Here is a 12,074-nt window from a genome sequence, read left to right as displayed (position 1 = left end):
AAGAATAGAAACCTATGGAGATATTCTACATTGAAAAGAAAATACAAAACTGGGGATCCCCACCTCTGCCTTTTTTTTCCTAGAATAAATAACAAATACTCAGTGACCTTATTTCACACACCAACGCTGCTGTACTCAGGCCAAGTAAACCATCTCCTATTCCATTTCCCATTTGGGGATGGTGGCTCCCAATGATAATATTTACCCTGGATTCACTATGCTGGGCTCCATTTCCTGGACATGAAGACTTGATGGCTGTATTCTACTAAACTTATCAACTATGAGCAAATCAGAATCCTATGCCAAGTTTAACACATCTGTTACCAATTAATGGATTATTGTTTGTTTAATTCAATAGTTCCTAATGCTGTCTATAGATTAAAATCACTTGAGGAATTTTTAAAATTTCCCAGTATGTTACTTTGTCTCTCATCTGGAGCTCCCATAGCAAGTAGACAAACTATCGATAATCACAGAAGCCTAAAATGTCTGTTTTCTTGTATAGAAATGGAGGCATTCCTACACAGCTTCATATGATATTTATGACTTAAATAAAAGGTCAGTGACTTCCTCATAAAACCTATTATGCTTTTCTAGTGTAATAATAATTTTTTAGAAAAGAAATTCCACTGTGATATATTCATTTGGTAATGTTTCCTTTTATCTTTTTTCCAGGCAGCTGATTACAGAAGAAAGAATTCCAAATAACACACAGTTGATCACATGGTCGCCAGAGGGCCATAAATTGGTTAGTGAGCCTCTTCTATTGTCAGAAAAATAATGGCTCAAATTTCTCATATGCAGAAGCTACTAATCCTGATACAGAACAGACACTTAGGATACAAAAACTTCACTATCAAATACAGAGTTATTGACTAAAATATTTTACTAGTCTAACATAGTAAATGCATTTCTTGAAAGTTTCTGAATTACTATTAGGGAATTGTTTATTTCCTGAGAAAATGCTCATTAAGCTCTTAAATTTTAATTTCTGTTGTACTTAGGTTTTGTTGTTGTTTTCCTGTTGCTCTTTGTGTTTTCTTTGTTTGTTTGTTTATGGCATGTCTGCTTTCTGCTAGTTCCGTGACCTTCCCAGTGTCACTACAGATATATTTTCATGTTCTATAGTGCTAAGAATATGTCAGAAGTCCAAAAGAATCTGAACAGGCTGATAAAGTGTGTATCTGTCGTTGAACTTCTCCTTCTCAGGAAGAAATACAAAGCATACATCATTCTGTAAAAGGGGTCAGTCTGCTAAGTTTTCTTATACACTTTAGCATCCAAATAGTAGCGGCTGTGAGCCTCTTCTTTTTAATACATTAAGAATGTTTTTAGGATTACTTTGGGTTATATCTTGTATACTGATAATTTAAGAATATGAGGAGAAGGGAGTCAATGACTTCATTTGCTCAAATTGAATAACCTAAGGTAATCATTACATTTGCATCCCAATATTATTTTAGGATAAAATAATTGGTAAATGTTTTTTAAACTTCAGGATAAAATATAACATGTTATTACTTATCAATATTATTTTTCATCTTTCCAGGCATATGTTTGGAACAATGATATTTATATCAAAAATGAACCAAATTCAGCAAGTCAGCGGATCACATCGAATGGGAAAGAAGATGTCATAAATAATGGAATAACTGACTGGGTTTATGAAGGTAGAGACTTTAAAGCTTTTTCAAATCAGAAAATATGTAAGATTTTAAAAGTAGTCAAGCAGTTCTTTAAAATGGGAGAAAGTCCATGGCATTCAAAACAGTTGCATTTTTTAAAATGTCATCAAATCTCTTTTAGCACTCAACACTCGGTATCTCCTAGACAAGGATTTCTTAGCAGTAGCTCGTACTGCTTATGTCCTCATTGTCCCTCAATGCGCCCATTGTCTTCAGACTACTGCTACAAAGGGCCTTTTTGTGTAGGTAGCTTTTCTGCGTTAGCAGGGCGTAGAAGCCTCCAGATTAACATCAGATGTGTCTCTAACTGGGCCTATCTAACCCCGAAGTGACTAAGGAAAGCAAAGTATTCCAGCAACATTCCGAATGATGACAACATAATGTTTGGAGGTTAGGGAGTGGAGGGGGGGAAATACTTTCTATTTTATGTAAGATCTGTGTTCATTTGAACCTGGACAAATCATAAGTTTTTTTTTTATTTTAAAGAAGGAAAAAATAAGTAGAAAGGCTTAAGAAAAAATGGGTCAAAAACAGAACTGCAAATGAGAAAAAGAATTATTTTCTCTTTTAGGATAAAGTGTTTTAGAAAATATTAGAAAACATTTTAGAAACTTAGACAATATTAGAAAAACCTTGTTTATGTCTCTAGTTGCCAAGGTAGCAGGCATTTTGAGAATGTTCCAAACGGTTCACAAAGTTTCTTTGTACTTATTAAAGCCTCCTCCTTATTTCATCCTATTATTTCTTCTTCATAGTTAAAAAAATTAATTTTTCTTCATTACTTAATGTTGGTTAAAAGAAAAAATAATAACCTCACTTTAAAAGAAAGCTAGATTCCCCTGGCCCAGAAATAAACTATTAAAACTTACAATGAAATTTACTAGCACTAGTTACAGAAATTGAAAAACATCTTCAACTCTTGATGGACAACACAGCACTGCCTCCACGATCCCCAGCGTGAACCCGGGAAAGCCTCTTTCCAAAGTTGTGACCCAGCTCTCCCTCCAAACAGCTGAGCATCTCTAAGATAAGGACATCCCAAACACTACAGTCCTTTCTAAGGTAGATAATAGCTGGAGGGACCTCATTTTGCCTGTTCCTGACTAAGCCATTCACAAGCAGAATGGCCGCACCGCTCCAATGTAGTGGGCTTGTCTTTAAAAATGAGACTGGTTCCTACAAGGATATTCCTTCAATTGGTTTCTTTCTCCATATGTTGGATCCACCCTCTCCACTACAGCCATGACGAGTTGCTGGGATCAAAACAGAGTACATTTTAAGAATTGCTAGTTCATAGGTAAAAGAAAAATCAAAGCTCCAAGGTCCGTGCGCCACACGGTGGAGGGACATTCGCAAAGGAGCCTCCATTCTGGAACTTGTGCCCTCCATCCTACCCCATGACCCCAAAGAGATTTCTCTCTCAGTATCTCTGGTTTTACTTTGTCTTATTTCATGATTTTCTAATTGATTATTACTTTAGTTATCGTGTCTTCTTCTTTTTTTTTTAATGAGACTACTTTATCTCCTAGTATGAAGTTAATATATGACACTCATTCTTGAATATGAATGTAATTTACCTAACCCAGAGCTCAAAATGAGAGCAAGTGTGAGCAAGTATGAGAAGGGATAGAGAAAGAAATAGTTTTAGAAAATGGAGCACTCCTTACCCTCTTGAAGTAGTACTGTTGACAGTGGGGGGTGTGGGTAATTCAGTGCAGTTCACACTGAGTGCTAACCATCTGCGAGGTGCTGTGCCAGGTGCTAGGGACACAAATGCTACTGAACTGTTGCTCTCAGGGAATTCAGACCAGAGAGGGAAACAAAGAGGCCAACAAATAATTGTCATGGGGTGACTTAAATGCTCTATTCAGGGGAGGACTCTAAGTCCAGGGAATACGTAAGGAAGGTCAGAGTGGCGGGATGAAAGGCATCAGGGTATGGAGAGGGACGTTCAGAGTGTGGGTGGAGGGGGTACCACAGACAACCATGCCCACAGACAGCTTTGTATCAGGAAGGGCTGGAAATCTTTTCTTCCCTGTTTTCTCCATCCTCCCTACCCATGGTCCCTTCATTCTCAGGACTTTTAGTTTGACCAAAAGTAGTTTTATAACAATAGTTTTGATGATCATTGAGATGGAGAAATATGTTCTGTGTTCCAAATAACCACTAATTCAAAACACAGAACACTACGTGCTACCTGTACTTACAAGAAATTTTAAAAATTACAACCTTGCTGTAATTGTATTCACTTCACGTAATTGCGTCTTGACCTTAGACTAGAACCAATGGATAGAAGCCACAAGGAGTGACACATCAACTCAGTATATGAAGAAGTCCTTAGTGGGAAAACCCCTTGATTTGGAATTGCAAGGCCTGTGTTATAATATCTGTCCCTCGTTCACTCAATCCTTCTCAGCCTTAGTTGCTTTCTCTGTAAAATGGGCTATGAATAGACTCACTCAGGGATCTTTGTGAAGACTAAATTAAATCAACATTTTGTAAATTCTACATTGCTACATAAATGATATAAAGCAGTCAAAGGGGGATCAGGCTGCCTTAACAAGTACAAGGTTTTCTGTTACTAGAAGTTCAGAAAAGAGGCAGGAAGTGACAAGTAGAGTAAAAAGCAGGGACTCACACCAAACAAGTCTGGATTCATTCTTGATTCTATCAATTACTGTCCGTGTGACCCTGAGCAAATTACTTATTGTCTTTAAGCTTACCCACCTTTCTTTGCTCATGTGTACAATGAGTTATTGAGAGGATTAACTGAGATAATAGATGTCAGTTGCTTATCAATGACTGGTGCATGGTTAGCATTCATTATATGCCCCCTGCTCACCATGATTATTATTATATTGTATTATTGTTATTATTATGGTAACTAGTACTACTATTGTTATTATTACTGAAAAGAAGCACTTGGGAGAAATTTGTAAGGAAGCCTCAAGAATCAGAAAAGTGATTGAAATAGATGGTTTCCTTTTCTAAGATTCAAGTTTCTGTGCTTTTGTTCTTACCCTTACACTCGCAGCGGAACGTGAGATTTGTGGATTAAATCACCATAAAGGACTAGGAGTCTCTCTGTATCTAGTCTACTTGAATCTTCCATCCCCAGTTGGTAAAAGAGGTTCTGGCATTTTAAGAGCCAGAGGTTGCGAGTCCCAACAGTAGACTTCATAGTATGTATAGGAAGGAGCTACCTTTGCTGGAGATTGAGAACGAGTTCAACAGTGTTACAGAAAGCAAGACCTTGCCTTTCTTTCGTATCACTCTTTGACCCTCTTTCCTCACCCATCAGTTTATACAGCCAAGGAGGGTGTTAATCCAAGGGAGTCTTCAGTTTTAGGCTAGGCAAAGAAGATATTTCTCAATAGGGGTCTCATGGAGCTCCTTGCCATTCTAAATCCATCCTTTCTACACCTTGTTTATGCCAAGACTAGTAAACTCTGGGCACCATATTGATTTAATAGCATGGAGCCACACACCACCCACCTAATTGGGGAGAATATGCTGGCATGTTGACTATTACAAAATTAGAAAGGAGAATCAGCCCCTTGTGTGAAATTGACTTTTAGTATGTTTTAATGGCATAAATTTAGAGGCTCATAAGATAAAGAAAAACATATAGAGCTTATATTAAATATTGTGTGCTAAAATATTCTGTAACAGTCCAACGGGTTACTTATTTTTGCAATCCAAATCTATCCTTGAAGATTTTATTTTTATTCATTTGTATTCCTCTGATTTTGGAAGCCCAGCAAATGCAAAGTGATTCATTAGTTGAACTCTACTGTAATTACTAAAGCTAATGAGAACAATATTTTGAATGCCAAAGCCAATTTATCAGCTACTTCTTGTAACAGAACAATTTATGGTGTTTTTTTTTCAGAGGAAATCTTCAGTACCCACTCTGCTCTGTGGTGGTCTCCAAACAGCACTTTTTTAGCATATGCCCAGTTTAACGACACCCAAGTCCCACCTATTGAATTCTCCGTCTACTTTGATGAGTCACTGCAGTACCCAAAGACTGTGCATCTTCCATATCCAAAGGTCTGTGCTCCTATTCATATAGTGGTTCTGTGATTTGATGGGAAAAGAATGGTTTCATTTAATCCTTTCCTGCTAATGAAAATATTGTCAGTCTCTCTTCAACAGCTTGCTGTGATTACTCTTGCTGAAGTCAACAGCATCTGGCAATTTTAAAGTATTTTTATTATCCCAGGAAAGAGTGTGATTTAAGGTTTTGTAATTTCTCCAAAAACTTTGAGGAATGACAAGCCGAAAAAGATGGGGAAAATGCTTTTGAAAGAGGTAGGGGAACTGAAAATGTTTGAATGGAGGAAAAGAGAGGCTATAATTGAATCACAAGCTCATCTCATTTGTAGAAGTTGGAATGTGCCCTAGATGAAGTTGAAAAGCTTGGTTATGTATCAGGTTGTATTACTAATTAACAGATACATGACTAGTTTTAGTGGTTCTATTATAGATTTGGCACTAACGTAAATTTCACACATTCTACATTTGGAATAATAGTGTCATGTCTTGGTTTTCAAGGCTGTTCTCCCGCTCCGGGATACATGTTTATGAAAATTGAAGAGCTTTCTTAAGCAGTGTAAGCTGAAGAAGAAGGGAGTTTAGCAAGGAACCACGATTCTTCACTAGTATCATAATAATAATGGCCACAATATTGTCCATAGGACAATCTAATAATAAAGAGTTTTTTTGCAATAAGAAATTTGGAAAAAGGGACTTTCTTTGTTTGTTCTGTTTACCAACTCACTCAATTTGTTTTATGAAAAGCTGCCATTTTAGGAAGACAGGGGAACAGGGAAAGTTAAAAGAAAAAAAAGAGATCACAGACTAAATATGGAGATATATTTCCAGTGAAATGTTATTTTTTGATGAGTGAAACTGGCAAGAAAACAAATAAACCACAAATTGTTCTTACTAAAAATATATTATTTCTAACTAATTTGTCAGTCAGATCTATGTGCATATATAAAAAGATTTTATAGATTTCTGTCATACTATTTATTGTAAAGTTCCAACATGGTAAACCTGAATTTGGAGTGAAAATGATGGCTTCCTAATTAACATTATTGGCTCTTAGTTGAGGGAAACTAATTTTCTTTGTGGACTATGTCTTTGGTTGAACCAAAGGAATTCTTCCTAGTGGTCAGCCAATAGACTTCTTGCCTTCTGGAGTCAGGGTATATTTGCAAAATAACAATTGGTTTCATGAAATGCACACTTGTTTGTATGAGTATATAAAAATTATGAATATTTATTATTTAAACAGGAATGTTTTGGGCCTTCAAGTCATATATATATATATATATATATATATATATATATATATATAAAGTATATATATATATATATATATATATATCAAGTATATATATATATATATATAGCAGAAGTCATATGTGACTTGTATTCATCTTTTGTTATCAGCATATATTGAGTATTACAACTTCAATAGTTTTTTCCCTTTCTTAAAATGTGTGTACATTTTTTTGACATCGTGTGTGTGTGTGTGTGTGTGTGTGTGTGTGTGTGTATTTCTGCTTGAATATGGAAAGGTTACATTTCATGATTCTCCCTTATGTTCATTTTATCAATATTGTTTGATTATAGTTGTCTGAGTATTGTAACTTTATAGTATATATTAATTTAATACAGAACATATAATTAATTTAATGGTATATAGTAAACTATTAAATTGATTAACTGCATGGCTATAATGAAGACAGTTTTGTACAGTTTTTTTTTTCTTTTATTCAATTTATTGGGTGACAATTGTTAGTAAAATTACATAGATTTCAGGTGTACAATTCTGTATTACATCATCTATAAATCCCATTGTGTGTTCATCACCCAGAGTCAGTTCTCCTTCCATCACCATATATTTGATCCCCCTTACCTTCATCTCCCACCCCCCACCCCCCACCCCCCAGTTTTGTACAGTTTTAAACTTGTGCAATGATATTATATTTTTGGTCAATACCAATTCCATGATTGTTTTTTCCTAGGCAGGAGCTATGAATCCAACTGTAAAGTTCTTTGTTGTAAATACGGACAATCTCACCAATGCAGTTCCTAAACAAATCGTTGCTCCTGCTTCTATATTAATAGGGTAAGACTCTTGACCCAAATGCGTGGGTAGTTTCATAACTCCCAGGGAGAATATTTTAAAAATGAATAGCAGAATCAGTGATAGCCTCCCATGGTTTCACCCAGGCTGGCGGTCATTCATTCTTGTACTAAGCCACTCCTTGTTGAGCACACTTCCTGTCGCTGTGCTGGGCACAGTTGAGTTATGGAGTTGTATGATAAATAGAGCAGCCAAAGTCCCTCGTGTCATGGAACCTACACTCAAGGTGGGGAGGGCAGATAACCACCAGGGAAACAGATAAAAATATAAAATGTCAGGTGGTGACAAATGTTGTCACCAGGGCAAAGCAGGGCAAAGATGATGGTGATGGTGATGCTGATGCTGATGGTGGGGGACGGGTCAGGGGACATCTCTCTGATGAGATGACCTATGAGCAGTGATGTGAAGAAAGAAGGGGATCTAGCCACACGGATAGCTGGGGGTACCATCACTGGGCAGAGAAAGAGCAAGTACAAAGACCCTGCAGAGGGAATATGCTTGGTGCCTTAGAGGAGGACAGGATGACTGGAGTCATCTGAGTGAAGAGAGTGATAGGAGTAAGGTCAGGTCACATGAGGTATTGCAGGTCTTTATAAGAAGTGGAGAAATTCAGCGAATCTGTGGATTAAATTTAAGGATCCTTACGTTGCTGATGTGCCTCAGGATGTGCTTAAATAATCCTTGGTGGCTTAAAATTCTGCATTGAGCATCCTCAGCCCCTTGTTATTTTCCCGTAAAAGATAATCTCTGTATTGCGTGCAATTTAGGGCTATCAAGTTGCTCCCTATTCATTTATTTTATTTGTGTTGGTTTTGTTGTTACTGTTAAAGAATAACACATATTGAACACTCACTGTGTGCAAGACACAGGGTATTATCACGTGTTTTATCTTTTTAGTCTTTAAAGTAACTCTCTCTCTCCAATAACTATTATCACATGCCTGTTTTACAGATAATAAAATGAGGCCTAGAGGTTAAGAAAATGACCAAGGAGGAGTCTATATTCAAAGCTGCCTTTCTGACTTGAGAAAAAGGGCTGTGAGCACTCTGCTGGGTGTCTCCCATTGTGTGAATTCAGCTAGTGCCCTCAGATTCTAGAAGCTGTCATCAGAGCAATATGGAAGCAGCACTTTCTCAGGATTGCATTTACTATTAATACATCAGGCATGCTGTAGGCTTTGCTCTGTGGTTATTAATTCATTCACTTGGTTAGAAATATTTACATTAACATATTCATTCTAGGGGGAGCTCAATTATCAGTAAATTTAAAACTATGGTTTTTTCCTGAGTTTGTCCAAGGTTATAAACATTTACCCAGAGGTTCTAAAATCTGATGTTTGGTCTCATCCAGCCCTCGCTTCAATCAACATTGATTGAACACCCACTATTTACACACACAAGCATCCTCAGTGAGCTTCTGCCCTTCTAGGACTTATGATCCAGTAGAGGATATAAAGCACTCCTATAAACTACTCCAAAAGCAAACATGACTGAAATATAAACAAAAGGCTGGAGGCATTCTGAGGAGAGGGGAATGGGTTTTTCATGACCCAGGGATCAAAGAAAGCATCCTGAATAATGGACAGATGGCACAGATAGGCTGATCACAGCAGGGCACAATAGGGAGAAAAAGCACTGAAGTGGAAGGAACTCGGGGCATGAGAAAACGCATGGCTGTCCAGGAAAGAGCAGCGGGGCCAGGTGTGACCTCTAGGTCGACCACTAATATCTGTGTGCAGGAAGGATGAGCCATGAGCTCCTGCTCTGAAAGCTATTAGATCTAGAAAGGCCTTTAGAGCTCACCAGTGATTGACAGACTTTTTGTAAGGACCCAGAAATCTTTGTTCAAGTGAGATGTCACACAGACGTGCAGAGCCAGAAAACACATGGGGACCACTGCTCAGGTGGTAGGCCCAGTCCTAGTCCCTTTGCGTTTCCCCAGGAGTCTCGGGAGATGAGACAGAACCTGCAGGGACTCCAGAACACATTCAGAACACCACTATGAGACATAGAGGAGAGAGTTGAGGTGCACAGAGGTAAACTCATTTGCTCAAGGTCACTCAGCAAGTTAGCATGGGACCTGGGAATGAGACAGTGGCCAGCAGCTGCCGGACCGAATAATTGAATAATTGAGTTAAAATGTACTCAGTGTTTTCTATGGGTGGGGACTGTGCTTGGTGTCTGCTCAGGTATCATTTATTCCCCAGACACTCCCTGTGGTGTCATTTTCACAACCATTTCACAGATGAAGAGATGGAGTCTTCCCCACTTAGGAATCACTTTCCAAGGTGCAGTTGTGAGTTGCTGAGCTCAAGAAACTTACACAGTTCTAAAGACTTATTGTTCATCCTACATGAATACATCGTTACATCTTTGTGCTTTGTAGTTCTTTACACATGTCTCCCTCACTGGGGATATTTTGCGTGGAATGTATTTTACCAAAGAATTGTTCTCAGAAATGCCACAGGAATATGTTGTATAGGAAACTGCAAATCCAACTCTGGTCTCAGTTAACACCTGTAAGGACCCAGCTTTTTTACAACCAGGCTCGAGGTCCATTTTGGGGGCAATCATTCTAATACCTGGTGGTGCTCTGCTTCCTGGCCTCAGACAAATATCCTGCAAGACCAAATCAATCCTGGCACGTTATGCCTCTTAGTAAACTGCCCAACAGCCTCTGTAGCGACCTAGTAATTTACTATTCCTGGAGCGTGAGGCCCGGCTAGGCTCAGCACGATTCTTCCTGCCTCTGCCCATGTGCCCATCACTAATTTTCCCATTAGGCCCTGACCTCTCACCACAGAGCTTCCAGCAGGTGAAATCCTACAGGAGGATGAAGCTGGATTGCGGTTTGTTAGGCGTGGGCTCCTCTGATAACAAGTGAGAAGGGCATCCAGGTCACTGCCAGTGACCCGATCCTGAACCTGAATCTGGGTGAGCCTCCCGGCTGCCCTCACTAACTCAGAGCTCAAGTTGATTCGATTTCTTAAGCTGTTTGTTTGTATTGGCTACACCTACTGGGAATTTGAGAGTTCAAAACATTTGGGAGAAAACAACATAGAATGCAAAATCATAAACCTCCTAACTGCTTTGTTTAGAGCACTGCTTCACATTGCTGGATTGAAGTAAGACATGTTCCCCAGGTAGGGGGTCAATCTTACAATAATATCGGCAGGACCTAGCAGGGTGCCTGGGACATCGCAACTGTCCAATTGATATTTACAGAATAAATGGACAAAGTTGAGGAATGGATGGAGAGATGACTTTGTGTGTAGGAAATAGGAGTTTATATAGCCAGCACCAAAGATGGCCTTCAAAATGACCTTGCATAGCAATCCCTGTTTTCTGTCTTCTCCCAGCCATTCGAAAATTCTGTGGCCTACAGGTGGAGGATTGGGGAGGGTGAATTCTACTGAGGTGACCCTACGTGACATCTGCTTAATGGCTTCGGGGGGGCCCATCACACCCAGCTCATGATCTGTCCTTCCCTGATCTGTGCTGTCTCCTCTGAACAGTTGATGACCCTTGGTCTATAAAGAAGGAACATCAGGATCTGGGGTTGTCACCCAAGAGAGTAAATGAACTGGACTAAAGTACCCTGGAAGCCAGTGACACCTGCAAGAAAGGAGCCAGATTAGGCGCTCACATGCTAGAGTACTGATCCCTCAGATCTGTTCCGTGTCACCCCACCCATTCCTCTCCTCAGCGATCTGCCAGCGGCCCCGGGAGGGTTGGCATCCCTATCAGAGCAGAGGGTGGCATGGAGCCCAAGGCCAGCACTGGCAGAACGCCCACTTCTTTGGGTGATTCACTGAATTAATCACTCCGCCGTCTGCACTAGCTCTTAGTAGCAGTTTTCTCTCCAATATTCTTTCTAGCTAGTAATGAGTACCTTATTGTAAGTATCTTTAATATATCAAAAGAAACATTTATACAAATTAGGGGAATTAATGTCACTCAACAAACATTTATTAAGTGCCTACTGTTTGCAAGGCGACAGTCACTTTACAAAGGGATTCTCTGTAGTATGACTACAAAGCGAGTCTCTCTCAATGCATTTAAATATGATTTGCTTTATAAATTTCAATCCTTCAGTTTACACACACTCTCTAGGAATAAATAGATTTCATACAGTGAGGCATTTTATCCTGAAAAGAAGCAAGAGGCTGGACCTAGCAATGTTTACCAGAGGGATGTGTAGAGGTTCTACAGGGAAGCAGAAAATCTGAA

The 12,074-nt window shown here is 38.9% G+C and overlaps 1 protein-coding gene across 4 annotated transcripts in view; it reads left to right on the top strand.

Moving 5' to 3' along the window:
- DPP4 (dipeptidyl peptidase 4) overlaps positions 1–12,074 on the top strand; it is an 81,912-nt gene that overhangs the window by 25,336 nt on the left and 44,502 nt on the right. For all 4 annotated transcript variants that reach the window (XM_019727293.3, XM_019727294.3, XM_074337130.2 and 1 more), the window contains 5 exons: positions 506–558; positions 676–748; positions 1,550–1,670; positions 5,578–5,738; positions 7,724–7,827. In XM_019727293.3, the coding sequence (XP_019582852.2) occupies positions 506–558; positions 676–748; positions 1,550–1,670; positions 5,578–5,738; positions 7,724–7,827 (512 nt within the window). The remainder of the gene's footprint in view (positions 1–505; positions 559–675; positions 749–1,549; positions 1,671–5,577; positions 5,739–7,723; positions 7,828–12,074) is intronic.

Source organism: Rhinolophus sinicus, chromosome 17 (assembly GCF_057876585.1).
Source record: "Rhinolophus sinicus isolate RSI-liver-muscle chromosome 17, RSI-T2T, whole genome shotgun sequence".
Lineage (NCBI taxonomy): Eukaryota > Metazoa > Chordata > Mammalia > Chiroptera > Rhinolophidae > Rhinolophus > Rhinolophus sinicus.
Note: the sequence above shows the minus strand (reverse complement) of the source record. Positions and strands in the feature narration are given on the sequence as shown.